General features: G+C 38.5%; 1 protein-coding gene across 8 annotated transcripts in view; it reads left to right on the forward strand.

Moving 5' to 3' along the window:
- The window catches only part of TRMT11 (tRNA methyltransferase 11 homolog), an 88612-nt gene that overhangs the window by 30834 nt on the left and 37273 nt on the right, over window positions 1-20505 (forward strand). For 5 of the 8 annotated variants that reach the window (XR_007519206.1, XM_049900350.1, XM_049900328.1 and 2 more), the window contains one exon: window positions 2071-2191. Coding sequence is in view for 5 of the 8 variants with exons in the window: in XM_049900350.1 (XP_049756307.1) it covers window positions 2071-2191 (121 nt within the window). In the remaining 3 variants the exon portion in view is untranslated. Of the gene's footprint in view, window positions 1-1623; window positions 1846-2070; window positions 2192-2363; window positions 3609-20505 lie in introns of those variants that run through there. The other 3 variants (XR_007519207.1, XR_007519209.1, XM_049900359.1) reach the window with 3 other exon arrangements.

Consider the following 20505-nt stretch of genomic DNA (forward strand, 5'->3'; position numbering starts at 1 on the left):
TAGGGATAAAAACAGGGAATTGAGATAGGATACTATACTGTCATAATAGTCCATTTGTTGTACGAATTTGTATCTTCTAATTAACAATCTGCATGCAGTCCATTGGTATGAAATATACTAATAGATATGCAGTGAATAATTTTTGTTAAATATTTTTTATATTTTAGTGTGCTATTTTGGGACTATACTGTTAGATTGATTGACTCATTAAAATAATAGATTACTAACCCAAATGATATTCCTTCATGCTTAAAACCAAAAGAATAAAGTTGAAAAAAAATAAAACGTGTACATATGTTTTTCTGCTGTCAGGCCAAACACTGACAATTTTGTGTCAGAAGTTTATCATTCAGTCAAATATTAATTCAAATTGTATTGGCATTGTACTTTTGAATTTGATTTATAAATTTGTTTTACTTTTATGGTTGTACAAGAGATACAGATATAAGGAGTTTATGTCTAATTTATGTTTGTACATACTGAAGTAACATTTTAATAAAAGTACTTTGTTAGTCCAGCCAGGAAATTAAAGGAGTGTTTTTTTTTTTTTTTACCTTTAAGTGGGTGCGTTACTATTTTGAAAAACACTGTTCCAGGTAACCACAAACCTTGCTGTTAGCAAGCTTAAGGCCAAGGCTGTTCTTTCTCTCTGTTATACTTTTTTTTTTTTTTAAATCTCTCAACCAGGGCGTAGAATGTATTCATTCTTATAACTGCTTTGTATGAAGATTCCAATTTGATGTCAGCTGATGTTACAAAAGTACAACATTTCCTAGTGCGAAGTGAATATTAAGGAATTATTAGATGAGGCGAAACCTGAAATGGGCATTACTTCTTGGATAGCCTTAGGGAAGGAGGCAGAATTCCTTCCACTGATAATAAAGTGAAATGCACTATGAATGTTGCTTGGTAAGTGGGTGATGATGGTTTTGAGCATGTGGTAAAGGTAATGAAGGATTGCTTGTTGAAGGTCAGAGAGACCTAGAAAAGTTGGTAACTTTTGTGGTGGTGAAGTGGTGGTGAAGACAACGCTGATGCCTTAGAATGGTCTAGCTGAGATGGCAGTGGCTCTTTGCATGAGATAGTAATAAGCACCTTTCCCATTTTGGATCAGAGCTTTAAGATTACTGATGTAATAATGCTTGCACAGACTATCCAAAAATGTATAAAGATGTGCAAAAGACAAATAGAAACTGGCAATCGCAGTGTACACAAAGTTACGCACAAAGGGATTCATAGCTAGTGGGCTCTTTCCCCTGCTGTTCTTCCGTATTCTGCTCTATAGATGAATGCTGTGTTTTCCCACATCTGTCATCTGTTTCTGCTGCCAGGATTGATGCCAATAACCTGTCGGGAGGCAGGTCCTGATCTGCTGCAGCCTGACTCTGGCCTGCGGTACCGGTGTCATCATCTCCGTCCATGTAGGACATGTACTCTGCAGCAGCAGTCGCCACCACTCAGCAGCCTGGCTTCTGTTGTGTTTCGTGGTTAATGTGACCACAGTACTGATGTAATCTGTAGTGTTTTTTTCAGTGGCAGTTTATTTGAATCACTTTATAAATAACCTCAGTGCTGTATTTAAAAAATCATTTGAGGTTTCAAGATGTCATTAAAATTTTGCAGGGGCTCTTGGTTTTATTTTCTAGGGAAAAGATATGCTGAAGCGGATTGTATACTTTGGGAATTTATCAAAATCTCCAGATAAATCAGTCCCTTGTGAATGTGAAGGGGATGTTGTAGAGTGTATTTCTCTCTGTCATATCTGCGCTTGTGGGATCCTTGAAGTGGAATCATCTTGTATTTTTTATAGTTTAAATCTTTGGCATTCTTCAATAAAAGATACAGGTAAAAAAAATTAAACTGCTTTTGCTGGGATGTGGGCAGTTTTAAACTATTGTACTTTTTGAAAGTACAGGTAGGTTGTTTATGCAGTATGTGGACAGTTAGCATTTACAAAATATGTACAATGTGTACGAGAAAGATGTTCCATTCCACACTGGGTAACCCCATGATAATTCTGTGTGGGGCGCACATTCAAGTGTTCATAACAATCAACTGTTCTTTCATCAGATACACCGAAGAAATGGTACCCTGGCACCCTTGCCTGCAGCTTATTAGCAACTGTGAGCAGAAGCTTTCCAGTCACACATCAAGGCGCTTGATAACAATGGAAAAGGTGAAGACATTTGAGGTAAATTATCCTGGCATTTTTAGGATAAATTCTGGAAAATTCAGAAATCCTTTTTTTTTCTAAATAGGTTTCCCATAATGGATTTGGAAATTGTCTTAGTCATCTAGTGCTGCTGTAACAGAAAAACAACAAGTGGATGGCTTTAACAAGAGTTTATTCTCTCACAATCCAGTAGGTGAGAAGTCCGAATTCAGGGTGCCAGCTCTAGGGGAAGGCTTTCTCTGTCAGCCCTGGAGCAAGGTCCTTGTCATCAGTCTTCTCTTGGTCTGGGAGCATCTCAGTGCAGGAACCTCAGGTCCAAAGGATGCATTCTGCTCCCAGCGCTGCTTCTTGATGGTATGAGGTTCCCAACTCTCTCCTTGCTTCCTTTTCCTTCTGTCTCTTGAGAGATAAGAGGTGGTACAGGCCACAACCCAGGGAAAATCCCTTTACATCAGATCAGGGATGTGGCCTGAGTAAGGGTGTTACATCCTACCCTGTGTTAACCACAGGCAGAAATTATAATTTATAACACATGAAAATCACAAAATGGAGGACAACCACACATGACCTAACCAAGTTGACATTGTTGGGGGACACAATTCAGTCCATTACAGAAATATTAGCCTTATATTTTTTAATGACAATGACGGGTGAATTCAGGAATAGACAGAATTCGAAGAGGTTTATGGTGTGTGGTTTGGGGTGGAGGGTAGGATTAGGATATGGAAGTTGAATAGAAGACTAGAACTAGAAGCTAATCTTAACTTCTCAGACTTTACTTGACATCCTTATTACTAACTCAGAAAACAGAGCACTCTTGGTTAAACAACTATTGTTTAATTAGCAATCTCTAGTTAAGATTTTTCTCCAAAAGCAGAACTTAACTTGGTTACAGACTGTAATGAAGAGAAAACGTTGGTTTGTAAGGGAGAAAGTAATTTCTTCCGCATCTGTTGGGGTAGAACACATGTGTTCTCCTTCTCTCTCTCTCTCTCTCACACACACACACACACACATATCCTCATTTAAGTTTGAGAAGGAAGAGTAAAACATCTTTCATTTCATGTCCAGATCAGAACTGATCAGCGCAGTGTCTAATAATGGAGCTTAATTAAATCTACAGAGTGCTCTTTGGGCTGAACGTAACCTGAATTGACAACCACAGCTTTTCCAAATTCACTGGGAACTTGGACAAGCCCCATCTTTGCTTTGGATCTATAGGGCAAGGCAGAAGAATATGGTGTTCTTGCCTGAAGATTTTGTGATGCCCATGACTACAAAGCATTTGGATTGTTGTCATCTAATTTATATCTTATAAATTCTTTCACAGTAATGAAAACTAACATTTGTATAGCACTTTCTGCTTGTATTATTTCATATAATTTAATTTTTATTGCCATTTGCTGTCTCTAATTCAAAACCTTATTATCATATACCTGGTTTGTATTGGTAGTCTCCTAAATGATCTCTCTCCTTTCATTTTTCACACCTCTAGTTCTTACCTATTAAACAAATCTCAGCAATACATTATGTCACTTCCTTATGCAAAAACTTTTAGTGACTCATTTTTATTTCTGAATAAAGTTGAAATTTCTCAGCATGACAAACTTTTCTCAGTAATCAGGCTCAAGTATTAGAGCATTTCAGAAAGCTAAGCTGTACATGTAGATAAGTAATTGATTGGTATCTATTATATATATGTGTATGTGTGTGTATAATATATACACACATATAGACATATATATGTATTCATTCTATTTATTTCGTAGTTTTTCAGCATGTTTTTGAAACTTTATCTTTTAGGTTTACCTTTAAAGAAGTCTGTTATTCATGTTAAACAGTCCTTTTGCTTTATAGTAACACCTTGTTTTCAATTCAAATGGCATTGCTGGACTTTGCTGCTCACATTTCACACCAGACATATCACTTATTAAATTAAAGTTAATTTTCGAAATTAAGTCCTGTCCCAAGGAGGATGACATAGTGTTGAACACTTAAAATGCTGTGTAGATGCAGATTTTGAAAGGAATTTTCAGGTTGTTTGACACAGGGAAAACCTTTCAGAGTGGCATTTTGAATGACCAACATTTATTTGAATGTACATCTCCATTTCAGACTCAGTTGATTAACCAATAGTGTCCGTTCCTGCTCTGAAACACATTGCCTGCTGCCTATAACTTGTTGAAAGCTTTCAGCCATTTAGCTGCTTGCCCGCTGCTGTATCTGTGATTCTGCATCTACCAGCTGAACTGTATACCAAGAGTCAGTTGTGTTTGTTGCCAAAGCTATTTATCCTCATTACATTTGCTATAGTAATTGTGTAATCTGATTAAATGGTTGCTAAACCAGTAAAATGTGAGTATGAAAATAAAGTTGTCATTTCTATGAAAACTAAGTTGAATGCTTTAGAAAGACAGGATAAACTGAGTTGTGAAAAAAGATTCTAATTGGGAATGGGTGAGATAACTATAAAAGATTGGGAAAAGTTATCAGAATCTAGGTTTCTGTACCCAGATTGCATTGTGTCTTAGTTACCTTATGCTGCTACAACAGAAATACTATAAATGGGTGGTTTTAATGAACAGAAATTTATTTTCTCACAGTGTAGCAGGCTAGAAGTCCAAATTTAGGGTGCTATCTCTAGGGAAGGCTCTCTCCACTTTAGGGGAAGGTCCTTGTCTCTTTTCAATATCTATTCCTTGGCTCTTGGTTATCTTTATGTGGCATTGCCTCTGTCTTCCCCCATCTCTGCTTCACCCTTTGAAACCCAGGAAGCTGTGACTCCAGCCTTTGAAACCTAGGAGGCTGTGGCCCCAGCCTTTGAAACACGGGAGACGTTGGCTCCACCCCTTGAAACAGAGTCAGCCCTACTTCCCATGTTCCTTCCAACAGTTCTGCTGGTCTTTGAGCTACTCCAGGGATGGTCCTTCTCTTTTCTTGGAGGTCAACAGATGTAGCGCCTTTGGCCTGTTTCCTGCCTATAGAATTCCAAGAGGCAGACAGCTTTTCTCTCTTTCATCCTGTCCCTGTCCCCTCAGTCTAAGCTGATAGGTTTTCTGATGTGGTATTTGGTTAGATCCATCAGTCACAGGCTTAATCTCTTTAACGAAGGATTGTGTAGCCACATCCTTGGTGAACATTCTAGACTGTGTGTCCTGAGTTTGTACAACAGAATTTTCCAAGTCTTTTAAGTTTTGTTTTCATTTTGTGCAGTTCATTTTTAAGTCCATCTCTTTCCTCTCTCATTTTGCTGTAAGTGGCAAGGAGAACCATGTAGCTTTCCCCCGAGTTTAATTTGTTTAAGAAAGTATAGTATTTTTTTCTCAGATTTATAATTTTTCTCTAAGGAAATTTATTTGAGACTCAGAAGAAGAGCTGATGGAGTGATCTAAGGATGCTTCTGAGAAATTTTCTCCTTCATAAAAATGATAAATGAGGGCACTTGGGTATTTTTAAACTTATAAAGACAGTTAATTTTTGTTTGGTTGCCGTTTATCATTTTATTTTTGTCATTTTCAAATTGATTAAAAGAAACAAAGAAAAGCCTAATAATGTTTAACTAATTTTTAAAAAAAACTTTTTTATAAGATCACATTTAATGAGTGAGTTGCAACTAGTATGGAGTTAAATAGGTTGTCATGTTAAATTAATCATGTTTGGTTTTTAATTAATTACTTCATTTCTACCTTCTGTTTGTGTGGAGAGGAGTGTATATAATTGCAGCAAGATCCCAGTGCTTTTTATAATGCAAGTGATGACATAAAATTGTCAAACAGTTCTCATGTGTATCTAACAGATTAGTCTCAGGCTTATAAAGCATTGTTGATTTTGGCAATAGAAGACTATTAATTTTAGATTTTTACGCTTTTGTATGCTGTCTGTGTTCATTTCTGATCGGTCACTTACTAGGTTTAACTTCAGCATAACTTTTGGCCACTCATTAGTTGGTTATAAAATGTCCTTCCTCACCTCCTTTTTTAGAATATAAGCTATAAATGCAAAAACTATCTACAACTATAGGTATTTTATAAAATTTTCTCTCTTTACATTATTGGCTATAGTTTTTAGACCTGCTTATTGAGCATCACTAGTAAAGAATTTGATAACCATGTTAGAATTATGAAGATGATGGATAAAAAGGGCCATTTTGGGGGTCATTTTTCCTGTTTATATATTTTGAAAAACCACGTAAATGATAAGTAACACTTTTTTAATGCTTCATTGTTTACAAAACTTTTAGATCCTTATTATTTTTCCCATTTTAGAGATGAAGAAGTGGCTTAGGCCTACTACAAACCAAACTAAAAACCAAATCCATTGCTATCGAGTTGATTTTGACTCATAGTGACCCTATGGGGCAGAGTAGAACTGCCCCATAGGGTTTCCAAGGAACAGCTGATGGATTCGAACTGCCGGCCTTTTGGTTAGCAGCCTGAGCTCTTAGCCACTTCACCACCAAAAAGAAACAAAACCCATTGAAACCCATTGCCATCAAGTTGATTCCAACTCATAGTGACTCTATAGGATGCAGTAGAGCTGCCCCATAGCTTTCCAAGGAGTAGCTGAAGGATTTGACCTTTTGGTTAGCAGCCAAGGTCTTAAGCCCTGCGATACCAGGGCTCCCAGGCCTATTACAGGTCACTTAAATAATTTAGTAAGTGGCAGAGTTGAGACCAGAACTTTGTACTTGAAATTCTGTGTCTTTTTTCTGTAACGTATTACCTCTGTACCAAAGCATATTTTTTAACCATTAGAATATTCTGGGATTAAAAGGGAAATATTCTTGAGTGGTATATAAAGCTAGTTTCTTTTAAAAATAGCCTTTCGTTCCCCTATTGTGTTTAGCTGGTGTTGCTCAATGGGCCATGATAGACTGTGATTTGTTTTATTAGAACTCATCTCCCCTGTTGAAACAAGAAGTAATTGATGCTGGTATATATAGTTGAAATCACATTGGTTACTCCTGAAAAAGCATTTTTCTCATATAAAATTCGAAAGATTAAGATGCTGATCTCCAGGGTTGTCCAGAAAATATCAGAATATAATAGTTAGGTCTGAAATGAAAGTCACCTGAGCAGCATTCCTCTCAGCCTTTTCTACCAGAGTGTACTTGTACAGACAAAAGGGTATTCAAAGTAGCCCTCTTCAAGCTCCAAGGTTTCCTTGAAATTGTTTTCAAAAACTCACGTAACTTTTATATTCTACTCTATATTAGAGATGTGCTTTAATATAAAAAAAATTATTTAAGTTACCATTGCATTGAGTCAACATGTGTCCTATTTGCTCTGTGGTTTGTTTACCTAAAGTATAGATAAGATGTTATATGTAGATTAATATTATACCAAAGTTAAAAGTATTGTGTAAATCTGTTATATTATTTATAGCTACCAGGTATAGCTCAGATGATTTAAAATAGGGAATATTGGGAGATCATAGAGGTAGGTGATGAAAGTTAATCTAATTTTTTATTTTGGATTGAATGTAAGAGACCAGTAACATGAAGCTGATGAATACAGTAATCAGAATGGAAGGTAGCCAGAATTTAGGGATATGACTAAAGGGACTGAAAGATTGTGAGCGTGCGGAGAGATAACCATTAACATTGTAACAATATTGTTTAAATGAGAAAAGGGGAAAAGGCACAGAGGTTACTTTGTTGAGAAAATGACTTATGAATGGCTTGAAGTAGAAGAAATTAGTCTTTATGACAAGTAATTTACATATTAGGATGATAGTAAAGTAGGATTGCTAATCATATAATACGGTGTTTTGCTGACTTCATGCTTCTATAAGCCTATTTCCATTACACGTTGTCATTTCTAAGGATTAATGTTATGTATTTCTTTGGGAAACAAACCAAACCCACTGCCATTGAGTCGATTCCGACTCATAGCGACCCTATAGGATAGAGTAGAACTGTCCCATAGAGTTTCCAAGGAGCGCCTGGCAGATTTGAACTGCATCCTCTTGGTTAGCAGCCGTAGCACTTAACCACTACGCCACCAGTTTGGAACTTATTTGAGTTAAAGGTAGTTCCTTCTGGTTGACTTTTCCTTTTGAAATACTTTGTGTTTTACCCATCTTTTGTCAAGACTGTTGATATTTTCCTTTTAATTAGAGCTATGAAAGATTAGAAATCAGGCATGAGATATTTAAATCATATAAAGCCTCTGGTGGCATAGTGGTTAAGAGCTCGGCTGCTAACCAAAAGGTCAGCAGTTCGAATCCACTGGCAACTCCTTGGCAACCCTGTAGGGCAGTTGTACTCTGTCCTGTAGGGTTGCTGTGAGCTGGAATTGACTGGTTGGATATAGATACTTCACTTACAGGTGAGAAAACTAAGTGACACAAAGTAAGAATGTGGCCAAAAAAAAAAAAAAAAAACCTGTTGCCATCAAGTCTGTTCTGACTCATAGCGACCCTGTAGGACAGAGTAGAACTGCTCCGTAGTGTTGCCAAGGAGTGCCTGGTGGATTTGGACTTCCGACCTTTTAGTTAGCAGCCATAGCACTTAAGCACTACACCACCAGGGTTTCCAAGAATGTGCACTAGGACATGAATTCAGTCTAGGTCTTATGTAGTACAGTAGTCATTACTGTCAAAATGTTGTATCTGTGTGTGCATAAGACAGCCTTTTTTTTTTTTATTAACTTTTATTGAGCTTCAAGTGAACGTTTACAAATCAAGTCAGACTGTCACATATAAGTTTATATACACCTTACTCCGTACTCCCACTTGCTCTCCCCCTGAGTCAGCCCTTCCAGTGTCTCCTTTCGTGACAATTTTGCCAGCTTCCAACTCTCTCTGTCCTCCCATCTCCCCTCCAGACAGGAGATGCCAACACAGTCTCAAGTGTCCACCTGATATAATTAGCTCACTCTTCATCAGTATCTCTCTCCTACCCACTGTCCAGTCCCTTCCATGTCTGATGAGTTGTCTTCGGGAATGGTTCCTGTCCTGTGCCAACAGAAGGTTTGGGGGCCGTGACCGCCGGGATTCCTCTAGTCTCAGTCAGACCATTAAGTATGGTCTTTTTATGAGAATCTGGGGTCTGCATCCCACTGATCTCCTGGTCCCTCAGGGGTTCTCTGTTGTGCTCCCTGTCAGGGCAGTCATCGATTGTGGCCAGGCACCAACTAGTTCTTCTGGTCTCAGGATGATGTAGGTCTCTGGTTCATGTGGCCCTTTCTGTCTCTTGGGCTCTTAGTTATCGTGTGACCTTTGTGTTCTTCATTCTCCTTTGCTCCAGGTGTGTTGAGACCAATTGATGCATCTTAGATGGCCGCTTGTTAGCATTTAAGACCCCAGACGCCACATTTCACAGTGGGATGCAGAATGTTTTCATAATAGAATTATTTTGCCAATTGACTTAGAAGTCCCCTTAAACCATGGTCCCCAAACCCCCGCCATTGCTCCGCTGACCTTTGAAGCATTCATTTTATCCCGGAAACTGCTTTTGGTCCAGTCCAGTTGAGCTGACCTTCCATGTATTGAGTATTGTCCTTCCCTTCACCTAAAGCAGTTCTTAGCTACTAATTAATCAGTAAAAAACCCTCTCCCACCCTCCCTCCCTCCCCACCTCGTAACCACAAAAGTATGTGTTCTTCTCAGTTTATACTGTTTCTCAAGATCTTATAATAGTGGTAAGACAGCCTTTTTCAAAATTATTTTGCATAGCAATTCAGAAGGAAGCAAATTTGCATTATCTTTACATTCTGTTTTAACTTAAAATATTTGAAGAAGACTTATAAAAGCTGCCAGTACCGCCTATCAAGTTGCATGAATTCAGTTTTAAGGGTCGTGTGACCTATTTAGTTCTGAATGAATTGCTTTTGCTGTTAATGTTACTTTTCCTGGAATTTCAGTTTTTGAGACTTTTATACTTCTACAACTAAATGATTTTGCTAAACAAATTGGATTTCTGTTAATGCTACCTGTAACTAGTTTTAAATTATTGTTTCCGTTAAACCTAGAGCAAGCAAAAATCAACTTCTCCCCAGGCACGGAAGGCAGTGGTTTAAGATGTCTGGATCCTGCTACAGATAGTGCTATGTGGATGTAACTTTTTGCAGAAGACAAGCAGTTCTTTGAAGGCAGAGAGATTATCTTTCTTTGTGCTCCAGCTCTAAAGCTCATGTTTTCCAGCTATGATAGTAAAACCGCCTTTACTGTATTAGTGTTACAGGATCTCAGGCATGGGTCAATTGCATATATGTCACGTATGATCCAGGGAATCCAAGGTAAGAATGGTTTAGGCAAATAGGTTAATGTGTGCAGTCAGCATAATCTTGTAGAGCTTCTTTTATAATTCTTGTGTGACTGACACATTTCTTCATTTTTTGTATTTTTCTTTATTCTTTATGTGAATATTTAACATATAAACATTAGTATATAGTTATATAATGTGTAATATTATATATGGTTATATATAATATATAATATTAACATAGAATTCTCTTCCTTGTGTTTTTCAAAATCAGACGTGAACTTGTGTCCTTCTCCCACTCCATGACCCACCAGGAGTCTAACACTGAAATTTTAACATGTATTTTTTTTTTTTTAATTTAATTTTTATTGCGCTTTAAGCAGAAGTTTACAAAATCAAGTAAGTCTCTCACACAAAAACTTATATACACCTTGCTACATACCCCCAATTGCTCTCCCCCAATGAGGTAGCCCGTCCCCTCCCTCCACTCTCTCTTTTTGTGTCCATTTCACCAACTTCTAACCACCTCAACCCTCTCATCTCCCCTTCAGGGAGGAGATGCCGACATAGTCACAAGTGCCCACCTGATCCAGGAAGCTCACTTCTCACCAGCATCCCTCTCCATCCCACTGTCTAGTCCAACCCCTGTCCGAAGAGTTGGCTTTGGGAATGGTTTCTGTCCTGGGCCAACAGAAGGTCTAGGGGCCATGACCACTGGGGTCCTTCTAGTCTCAGACCGTTGAGTGTTTTTATGAGAATTTGGGGTCAGCATCCCACTGCTCTCTTGCTCCCTCAGGGGTTCTCTGTTGAGTTCCCTGTCAGAGCAGTCATCGGTTGTAGCTGGGCACCATCTAGCTCTTCTGGTCTCAGGCTGAGGTAGTCTCTGGTTTACGTGGCCCTTTCTGTCTCTTGGGCTCATAATCTTGTCCTTGGTATTCTTCATTCTCATTTGATCCAGGTGGGTTGAGACCAATTGATGCATCTTAGATGGCTGCATGCTAGCATTTAAGACCCCAGATGCCACTCTTCAAAGTGGTATGCAGAATGTTTTCTTAATAGATTTCGTAATGCCAATTGACTTAGATGTCCCCTGAAACCATGGTCCCCAAACCCCGCCCCTGCTACACTGGCCTTCGAAGCATTCAGTTTATTCTGGAAACTTCTTTGCTTTTGGTTTGGTCCAGTTGTGCTGACCTCACCTGCATTGTGTGTTATCTTTTCCTTCACCTAAAGTAGTTCTTATCTACTGTCTAATTAGTGAATGCCCCATCCCACTCCCCCTTCCCCCTCTCGTAACCATCAAAGAATATTTTCTTCTCTGTTTGAACTATTTCTTGAGTTCTTATAATAGTGGTCTTATACAATATTTGTCCTTTTGCAACTGACTAATTTCACACACCATAATGCCTTCCAGGTTCCTCCATATTATGAAATGTTTCACAGATTCATCACTGTTCTTTATCAAAGCGTAGTATTCCATTGTGTGACTATACTATAACTTATTTATCCATTCATCCGTTGATGGGCACATTGGTTGCTTCCGTTTTTTTGCTATTATAAACAGTGCTGCAGTGAACATGGGTATGCATATATCTGTTTGCGTAAAGGCTTTTATTTCTTTAGGATATATTCCAAGGAGTGGGATTGCTGGATTGTATGGTAGTTCTATTTCTAGCTTTTTAAGGAAGCGCCAAATCGATTTCCGAAGTGGTTGTACCATTTTATATTCCCACAAGCAGTGTATTAAGTGTTCCTGTCTCTCCACAGCCTCTCCAACATTTCTTATTTTGTGTTCTTTGGATTAATGCCAGCCTTGTTGGCGTGAGATGGAATCTCATTGTAGTTTTGATTTGCATTTCTCTAATGGCTAATGATCCTGAGCCTTTCCTCATGTAGCTGTTACCTGAATGTCTTCTTTAGTGAAGTGACTGTTCATATTTTTGCCCATTTTTTAATTGGGTTATTTGTCTTTTTGCAGTTGAGTTTTTGCAGTATCATGTAGATCAGGCACTGATCAGAAATGTCATAGCTAAAAACTTTTTCCCAGTCTGTAGGTAATCTTTTTACGCTTTTGGTTAAGTCTTTGGATGAGCTTAGGTGTTTGATTTTTAGGAGCTCCCAGGTATCTACTTTTTCTCCTGCATTTTTAGTAATATTTTGTATACTGTTCATGCCATGTATTAGGGCTCCTAACATTGTCCCTATTTTTTCTTCCACGACCTTTATCGTTTTAGATTTTATATTTAGGTCCTTGATCCATTTTGAGCTCGTTTGTGTGCATGGAGTGAGGTATGGGTCTCGTTTCATTTTCTTGCAGATGGATATCCAGTTATGCCAAAATCATTTGTTAAAAAGACTGTCTTTTCCCCATTTAACTGTTTTGGGGCCTTTGTCAAATATCAGCTGCTCATATGTGGATGGATTTATGTCTGGATTCTCAATTCTGTTCCATTGGTCTATGTATCTGTTGTTGTACCAGTACCAGGCTGTTTTGGCTACTGTGGCGGTATAATAGGTTCTAAAATCAGGTAGAGTAAGGCCTCCCACTTTGTTCTTCTTTTTCAGTAATGCTTTACTTATCCAGGGCCACTTTCCCTTCCATATGAAGTTGGTGATCTGTTTCTCCATCTCATTAAAGAATGTTGTTGGAATTTGGATCGGAATTGCATTAAATGTATAGATTGTTTTTGGTAGAATAGACATTTTTATAATGTTAAGTCTTCCTGTCCATCAGCAAGGTATGTTTTTCCACCTGTGTAGGTCTCTTTTGGGTTTCTTACAGAAATGTATTGTAGTTTTCTTTGTATAAGTCTTTTACATCTCTGGTAAGATTTATTCCTAAGTATTTTATCTTCTTGGGGGCTACTGTAAATTGTATTGATTTGGTGATTTCCTTTTTGATGGAATAGAGGAATCCAACTGATTTTTGTATGTTTATCTTGTATCCCGATACTCTGCTAAGCTCTTAGTTTCAGTAGTTTTCTTGAGGATTCCTTAGGGTTTTCTGTGTATAAGATCGTGTCGTCTGCAAATAGAGATAATTTTACTTCTTCCTTGCCAATCTGGATGCCCTTTATTTATCAAGCCTAATTGCTCTGGCTAGGCCCTCCAGCAAAACGTTGAATAAAAGTGGTGATAAAGGGCATCCTTGTCTGGTTCCCCATCTCAAGGGGAATGCTTTCAGACTCTCTCCATTTAGGCTGATGTTGGCTGTTGGCTTTGTATAAATGCCCTTTATTATGTTGAGGAATTTTCCTTCTATTTCTATTTTGCTGAGAGTTTTTATCATGAATGGGTGTTGAACTTTGTCAAATGCCTTTTCTACATCAATTGATAAAATCATGTGATTCTTGTCTTTTGTTTTATTTATGTGATGGATTACATTAATTGTTTTTCTAATGTTGAACCATCCCTTCATACCTGGTATGAATCCCACTTGGTCATGGTGAATTATTTTTTTGATATGTTGTTGAATTCTATTGGCTAGAATTTTGTTGAGGATTTTTGCATCTAAGTTCATGAGGGATATAGGTTTGTAATTTTCTTTTGTGGTATCTTTACCTGGTTTTGGTATCAGGGATATGGTGGCTTCATAGAATGAGTACGGTAGTATTCCATCCTTTTCTATGCTCTGAAATACCTTAGTAGTGGTGTTAACCCTTCTCTGAAAGCTTAGTAGAACTCTGCAGTAAAGCCATCCAGGCCAGGGCTTTTTTTTTGTTGGGAGTTTTTTGATTACCTTTTCAGTCTCTTCTTTTGTTACGGGTTTATTTAGTTGTTCTACCTCTGATTGTGTTAGTTTAGGTAGGTAGTGTGTTTCTAGGAATTCATCCATTTCTTCTAGGTTTTGGAATTTATTAGAGCATAATTTTTCATAGTAATCTGATAAGATTCTTTTAATTTCACTTGGGTCTGTTGTAATATCGCCCATCTCATTTCTTATTCAGGTTATTTGCTTCCTCTCCTGTTTTCTTTTGTCAGTTTGGCCAGTGGTTTATCAATTTTGTTGAATTTTTCAAAGAATCAGCTTTTAGTCTTGTTAATTCTTTTCATTTTTTTTTCCATTTTCTATTTCGTTTAGTTCTGCTTTAATTTTTATTATTTGTTTTCTTCTGGTGCCTGATGGTTTCTTTTGTTGCTCTCTTTCTATTTGTTCAAGTTGTAGGGATAATTCTTTGATTTGGGCCCTTTCTTCTTTTTGTATGTGTGCATTTATTGATATAAATTTACCTCTGAGCACTGCTTTTGCTGTGTCCCAAGGGTTCTGATAGGAAGTGTTTTCATTCTCATTGGATTCTATGCATATCTTTATTCCATCCTTAATGTCTTCTATAATCCAGTCTTTTTTGAGCAGGGTATTGTTCAGTTTCCAAGTGTTTGATTTCTTTTCCCTGCTTTTTCTGTTTTTGATTTCCACCTTTATAGCCTTCTGGTTAGAGAAGATGCTTTGTAATATTTCAGTGTTTTGGATTCTGCTAAGGCTTGCTTTATGACCTAATATGTGGTCTAAAAAAAAAAAAAAATGTGGTCTACTCTAGAGAATATTCCATGTGCACTAGAAAAGAAAGTATACTTGGTTGTTGTTGGGTTGAGTGTTCTGTATATGTTTAAGAGGACAAGTTGATTGTGACATTTAGATCTTTGTGTCTTTATTGAGCTTCTTTCTGGATGTCCTGTACTTCTCCGAAAGTGGTGTGCTGAAGCCTCCTACTATTATTGTGGAGCTGTGTATCTCACTTTTCAATGCAGGTATAGAGTTTGTTTTATGTATCTTGCAGCCCTGTCATTGGGTGCATAAATATTTAATATGGTTATATCTTTTTGGCATATTGTCCCTTTAATCATATAATGTCCTTCCTTATCCTTTCTGATGGATTTAACTTTAAAGTCTTATTTCGTCAGAAATTAATATTGCCACTCCTGCTCTTTTTTTGATTGTCGTTTGCTTGATATATTTTTTTCCATCCTTTGAGTTTTTGTTTGTTTGTGTCTCTAAGTCTAAGATGTGACTCTTGTAGGCAGCATGTAGACAGATCATGTTTTTTAATCCATTCTGCCACTGTCTCTTTATTGGTGCATTTAGTCTATTTACATTCACCGTAATTACGGATAGGTATAAATATTTAGTGCAATCATTTTGATGTCTTTTTTTGTGTGTTGTTGACAGTTTCTTTCCCACTTAATTTTATGTGCTGAGTAGATTATATATTGTCCTTTCCTCATATTCATTGTTGTTGATTTTGTTTCTGCTGAATCTCTATTTTTTTCTTATATTTTATTTTGATGAGTAGCATAGTTTGTCTCCTTTGTGGTTATGCTATTATTTACCCCTATTTTTGTAAATTTAAACCTAACTTTTTTTTCTTTGTATAACCGTATCTTGCTCTCCATATGGAAGGCCTATGATTACATTTTTTAGTCCCTCTTTATTGTTTTAATGTTATCTTCTTTTTTTTCTTTCTTTTATATAATAACATCGCTGTTTCCCTGTTTTGAGCTTTTTTTTTGTTTTTTTAATCTTGCTTTGTTTTTTTGATTTCCCTGTCTGGGTTGCCTTCTGATTGCTCTGCCCAGTGTTCTAGTCTTGGGTTGATACCTCATATTATTGATTTTCTAACCAATTTCTAACTATTTCTTGTAGTTTTGGTTTGGTTTTTCCAAATTCCCTAAACTTCTGTTTATCTGGAATTGCCCTAATTTCACTTTCATATTTTAGAGACAGTTTTGCTGGATATATGATTCTTGGTTGGCAGTTTTTTTTCTTCAATTTTTTAAATAAGTCATCCCATTGCCTTCTTGCCTGCGTGGTTTCTACCGAGTAGTCTGAGCTTATTCTTATTGGCTCTCCTTTGTAGGTGACTTTTCGTTTATCCCTAGCTGCTCTTAAAATTCTCTTTTTATCTTTGGTTTTAGCAAGTTTGATTATAATATGTGTTGGTGACTCAACTTCTACCTTATGTGGAGTTTGATTAGCATCTTGGATAGATACCTTCTCGTCTTTCATGGTATCAGGGAAGCTTTCTGCCAAGAAATCTTCAACAATTCTCTCTTTGTTTTCTGTTATCCCTCCCTGTTCTGGTACTCCAATCACTTGAGCTTATTTCTCTTGATACAGTCCCACATGATTCTTAAGGTTTCTTCATTTTTTTATATTCTTTTATGATTTTTCTTCAAATACGTTAGTGCCAAGTGATTTATCTTCAAGTTCAGAAATTCTGGCTTATACTTGCCCAATTCTGCTCCTGTGACTTTCTGTTGAGTTGTCTACTTCTGTAATTTTATTGTTGATCTTCTGAATTTCTGATTGCTGTCTCTCTCTGGATTATTCAGGCTTATTGAATTTTTCATTATGTTCCTGAATAATCTTTCTAATTTCTTCAGTTGCTTTGTCTGTGTGTTCCTTGGCTTATTCTGCGTATTGCCTCATTTCCTTCCTGATGTCTTGAAGGGTCTCGTATATTAATCTTTTGTATTCTGCCCTTGGTAATTCCAGGAATGCACTTGCATCTAGAAGATCCCTGGATTCTTTATTTTGAGAGCTTGTTGAGGTGATCATGGCCTGTTTCGTTATGTGACTTGATACAGACTATTGTCTCCAGGCCATCTATAAGTTATCGTATTAGTTTATCTTTGCTTACTGTGTCGTTCCTTCTTGCTTTGTTTTGTTTTGATATGCCCAAATGGGTTGCTTGAGTGAGCTAGCTTGATTATTTTCACCTTTGGATCTCTGACGTCCTGTCCTCAGATGGCTAGAGCTGTTATCCAGTTTATCAGTTTAGGAGTCCATTTACTTTTCTTGTATGAATTCAGCTCAGGTGTCCAGGTAGCTGATCATCAAGTGTGTGGTACAGGGTCTGTCGTACAGTCTTAGAGGTGCAGATGCGATTGGTGTAGTTACCAGTATCTGAATGCAGCAGAGGGTCACACTCTGAACAAGGCAGGGGGCTGAGAATCGACCCCCAAGTGTCTCTGAGGAAAGCACGTCCCTGTTCCCTAGAGCATGCAGGAGGGTGGGTTCTGCAGACAGACCATGGGCACCCAATGATTTCGGTTGTAAGGACTGGGAGGTACAAGTTATCCTTGGACCCCTGTCATGGGTGGCTGGGTGACCTGAGTGGAGCTACCAGTCCTTAGGCGCCTGATGTGGGTAGGTGAGAACCCTGTTTAATAGGCAAAGCAATGTCAAAATCAAACACCCACCTCTCTATTGCACAGCTGAAATGGTTGGAGTGTGCCAACAGGGGCCTATTCTCCTGAAAGAGGCCTACACAGGTCCATGCAGAGGGGAATGGTGCTCAAAGTCCACGGACCATTTATTCCTGGACAGGAGCCGATTCTGTCCTGAGCTCCCCAGTTAGTGGAGCTGGCAAATTATCTTTTCCCCAATTGCAAATTTTTTCCTTCTCCAAGGTGCTCAACAGTGCCTATCTCAGGCCCAGGGAATTCAGCCACGAAAGCTGGCTTGGTGGTGGCGGGGTGTTGTAAAATATACGCAAGTACTTAGTTTTGCTGAGAGCACCATTCTTTTTGGGTTCCGGAGGTGTGAGTAGGCTGCATGGCTGGCTGCTTCTCCCTGAAGAAACTGTAGCCGAACACTAGTACCAGCCCACCGCTGCTGCTGCTACAGGAATGGTGCCTGAGGGCTCCCTGCGATTCAGGTCCAGTAACTCCTCTCTGCTTCTGAACTGTCTCTTCCTCCCCCTGCCCCTCTGTTTGTTTTCTAAGCTTACCTTTGATGCTGAGGCCTCCTAGCTTGTCATACATACACTTGTTTCACTTGTTTTTTTGGGTCTTTGTTGTAAAGAGGGCTCGCCAGATGCATCTGTCTTCTCTGGCATCTTGGCTCTGCTTCATATGTTTATTTTTTGCCCGAAACATAAATGTACAATTAACGAGTAAAGTGAGCATATGTGTTGTCACCACCAAGGTCAAGATACAGAGTAGTGCAGCATCCCAGAGCCACTGGCTTTTGTGTCTTTTTCTAATCATAACATCCCACCTCCCCCAGCCCCTGGCGGATGTAGCCAGTGTCCTGGCTTTCATGGTTGCCATTTTCTTGCTTTTTTTATTTGGTAATATTATCACTATTGACTTCATCTCTAAGGAGAATAGTTTTACCTTTGTATTAGTGTATATGAATTTTTATTTTTCTTTTAATGGATTGTGAATATTAAAAAAGTCACTCAGGTGATGAATAGTCTCCATATTACAGCGAGAGAGTATGTATGTGAGTGCTTGTGCAAGTTTTTGTTACTCATCCTTTGCTGTCTGAGAGAGGAAGCAACATTCTTCTCAGTTTTAGTTAAATATTGGAAACAAAAACTTACACACATATTCCTCACTTATCCACATGGTTAGGTTCCAAAGATCAGGTCATTTTGTGAAAACCTGCATTACTCGAGAGTCGGCAGCATCCAGTCTTTGTTGCCGGTATCTCCCCCTCCCCCCGCTGATTTTTTCACTGTCTGTTGGGCACCTAGGGGTGTCTTAGGATGTGCTTGGTGCAGCAGGCCACCTTCCCCACCACACCTTCCCCACCACTGTGGAGCCTGCAGGGGTTGGTGGGGTTGGTGGCGGTGATCAAGGGTTGCCTGCCTTGTCTGGTGCAGCTGGGGCCTCCCATCACCTGGCCGCACTCCAGGCCTCTGCAAGGACGCCCACTCCTCACATCTTCACCTTCTTGCTCTGAAGGCCCCAGAGACGGACCTCAGTGATGACCGGCTCCCAGACCTGTGGGCAGGTGTGGCCTGGCTGCCGGGCCTGGTGGAGGCTGAGGAGGTGGCAGAGAGGCCCCTCTGGAAGAAGAGATTTCTGAGCCCCCTGCCTGGCTCCTGCAGCCCTAGCTCCTAGCTGTCTGCCCACTGGGCACATTCTATGGGCCCACCTGGCTCTTCTTCGTGACCCGGCCTGACTCGGCCCCCTCCCTCTCACAACCCTCAACTTCCTCCTCTTCCTTCACCCCCTTAATGCCTTCCTCCTTAATAGGCAAAATAGTTGGAGAGTAAATTTTTTACTATTGTAAATGTGAAATGTTGGATAATGAGATAGTCCATAAGTGAGGAGTAGGTGTGTATTGTCATTAAATTGTTGTCTGATGTTGTTGACTCTGTGTTCTTTTAGTATTTGAGGTTAAGTTTTGAATTTTATGAAAAGTTAGAGAATTTAGTAGACAGCGTGTAGAAAGTGCTAATAATTTTTTATCATCATGACAGCATGAAGATCTACAATGCTCTTTTTATAGTTAGGAAGAAATTATGTGCTAAGGGTTAGATGTCAAAGTTCAGTCATTAAATTTCATTCATGTTTCAGAACTTTAGACAGGAAGATTAACATATGTGATTTTCATAGAGCTTAGGTAATTTAATATCTTGCAGAGTAATGATATTTTTTAAAAGTACTGATTATATGTAAACCCCTCAGTTAAGGATGAAGATTTCCAACCTTACCTTGTTCCCATTAAGAATAATGCTAGGGTTCCTCTTAGTAGTATTAGATGCTGGACTTTTGACCTGCTTGACCTTGGTTTAGAAATGGCCTAGTGCTGTTTATAGTTGTATAACTTTAGCACAAGTGGTTTCTATAGCTACTGTCCAGCACCGAATGTAGAACAGTGGGAAGCTTTGATAAGGGGAGCAAGATTTTTAAACAAAAGCCGGACATGGGTAATTACCCTGAAGCTGAACTGAGGCCCATTATATTCAGCTCTGTCATTTACGTTTCATTTCATTCTGTGCTAATTAAAAAAAGAAAATCTGCCCACTGCCTTCCTCTCTCACCTTACTTAAGAATGTATAGCGTAACTTTAGCTTGTTCCATGGTCCAAAAGTCCTTCCTGACCAAATTCGATGAGCAGTGCCAGATTGGTGGCTTACCTATGGTGATAGCAGCATTGGTTTTCATTTATCACAGAATAAGTCTCAGAAGCCATTTGTATTCAAACGTTTGCAGTGAAACTGCTGTTTTGTATAAACTGCTGTTGCTTTGAGAATACAAATGACTTAAGGTTAATATGAGTGAGATTGTTATGTCATTATCAGGAACTGTTAATGGGTAAAAGGACGACTTAAACCTGACCTATAGTTAAAATAGAAGCCATTCGATTTTCTGTTGAACAGTTATAAAAAAA

This window comes from Elephas maximus, chromosome 1, assembly GCF_024166365.1.
Source record: "Elephas maximus indicus isolate mEleMax1 chromosome 1, mEleMax1 primary haplotype, whole genome shotgun sequence".
NCBI classification, from domain to species: Eukaryota; Metazoa; Chordata; class Mammalia; order Proboscidea; family Elephantidae; genus Elephas; species Elephas maximus.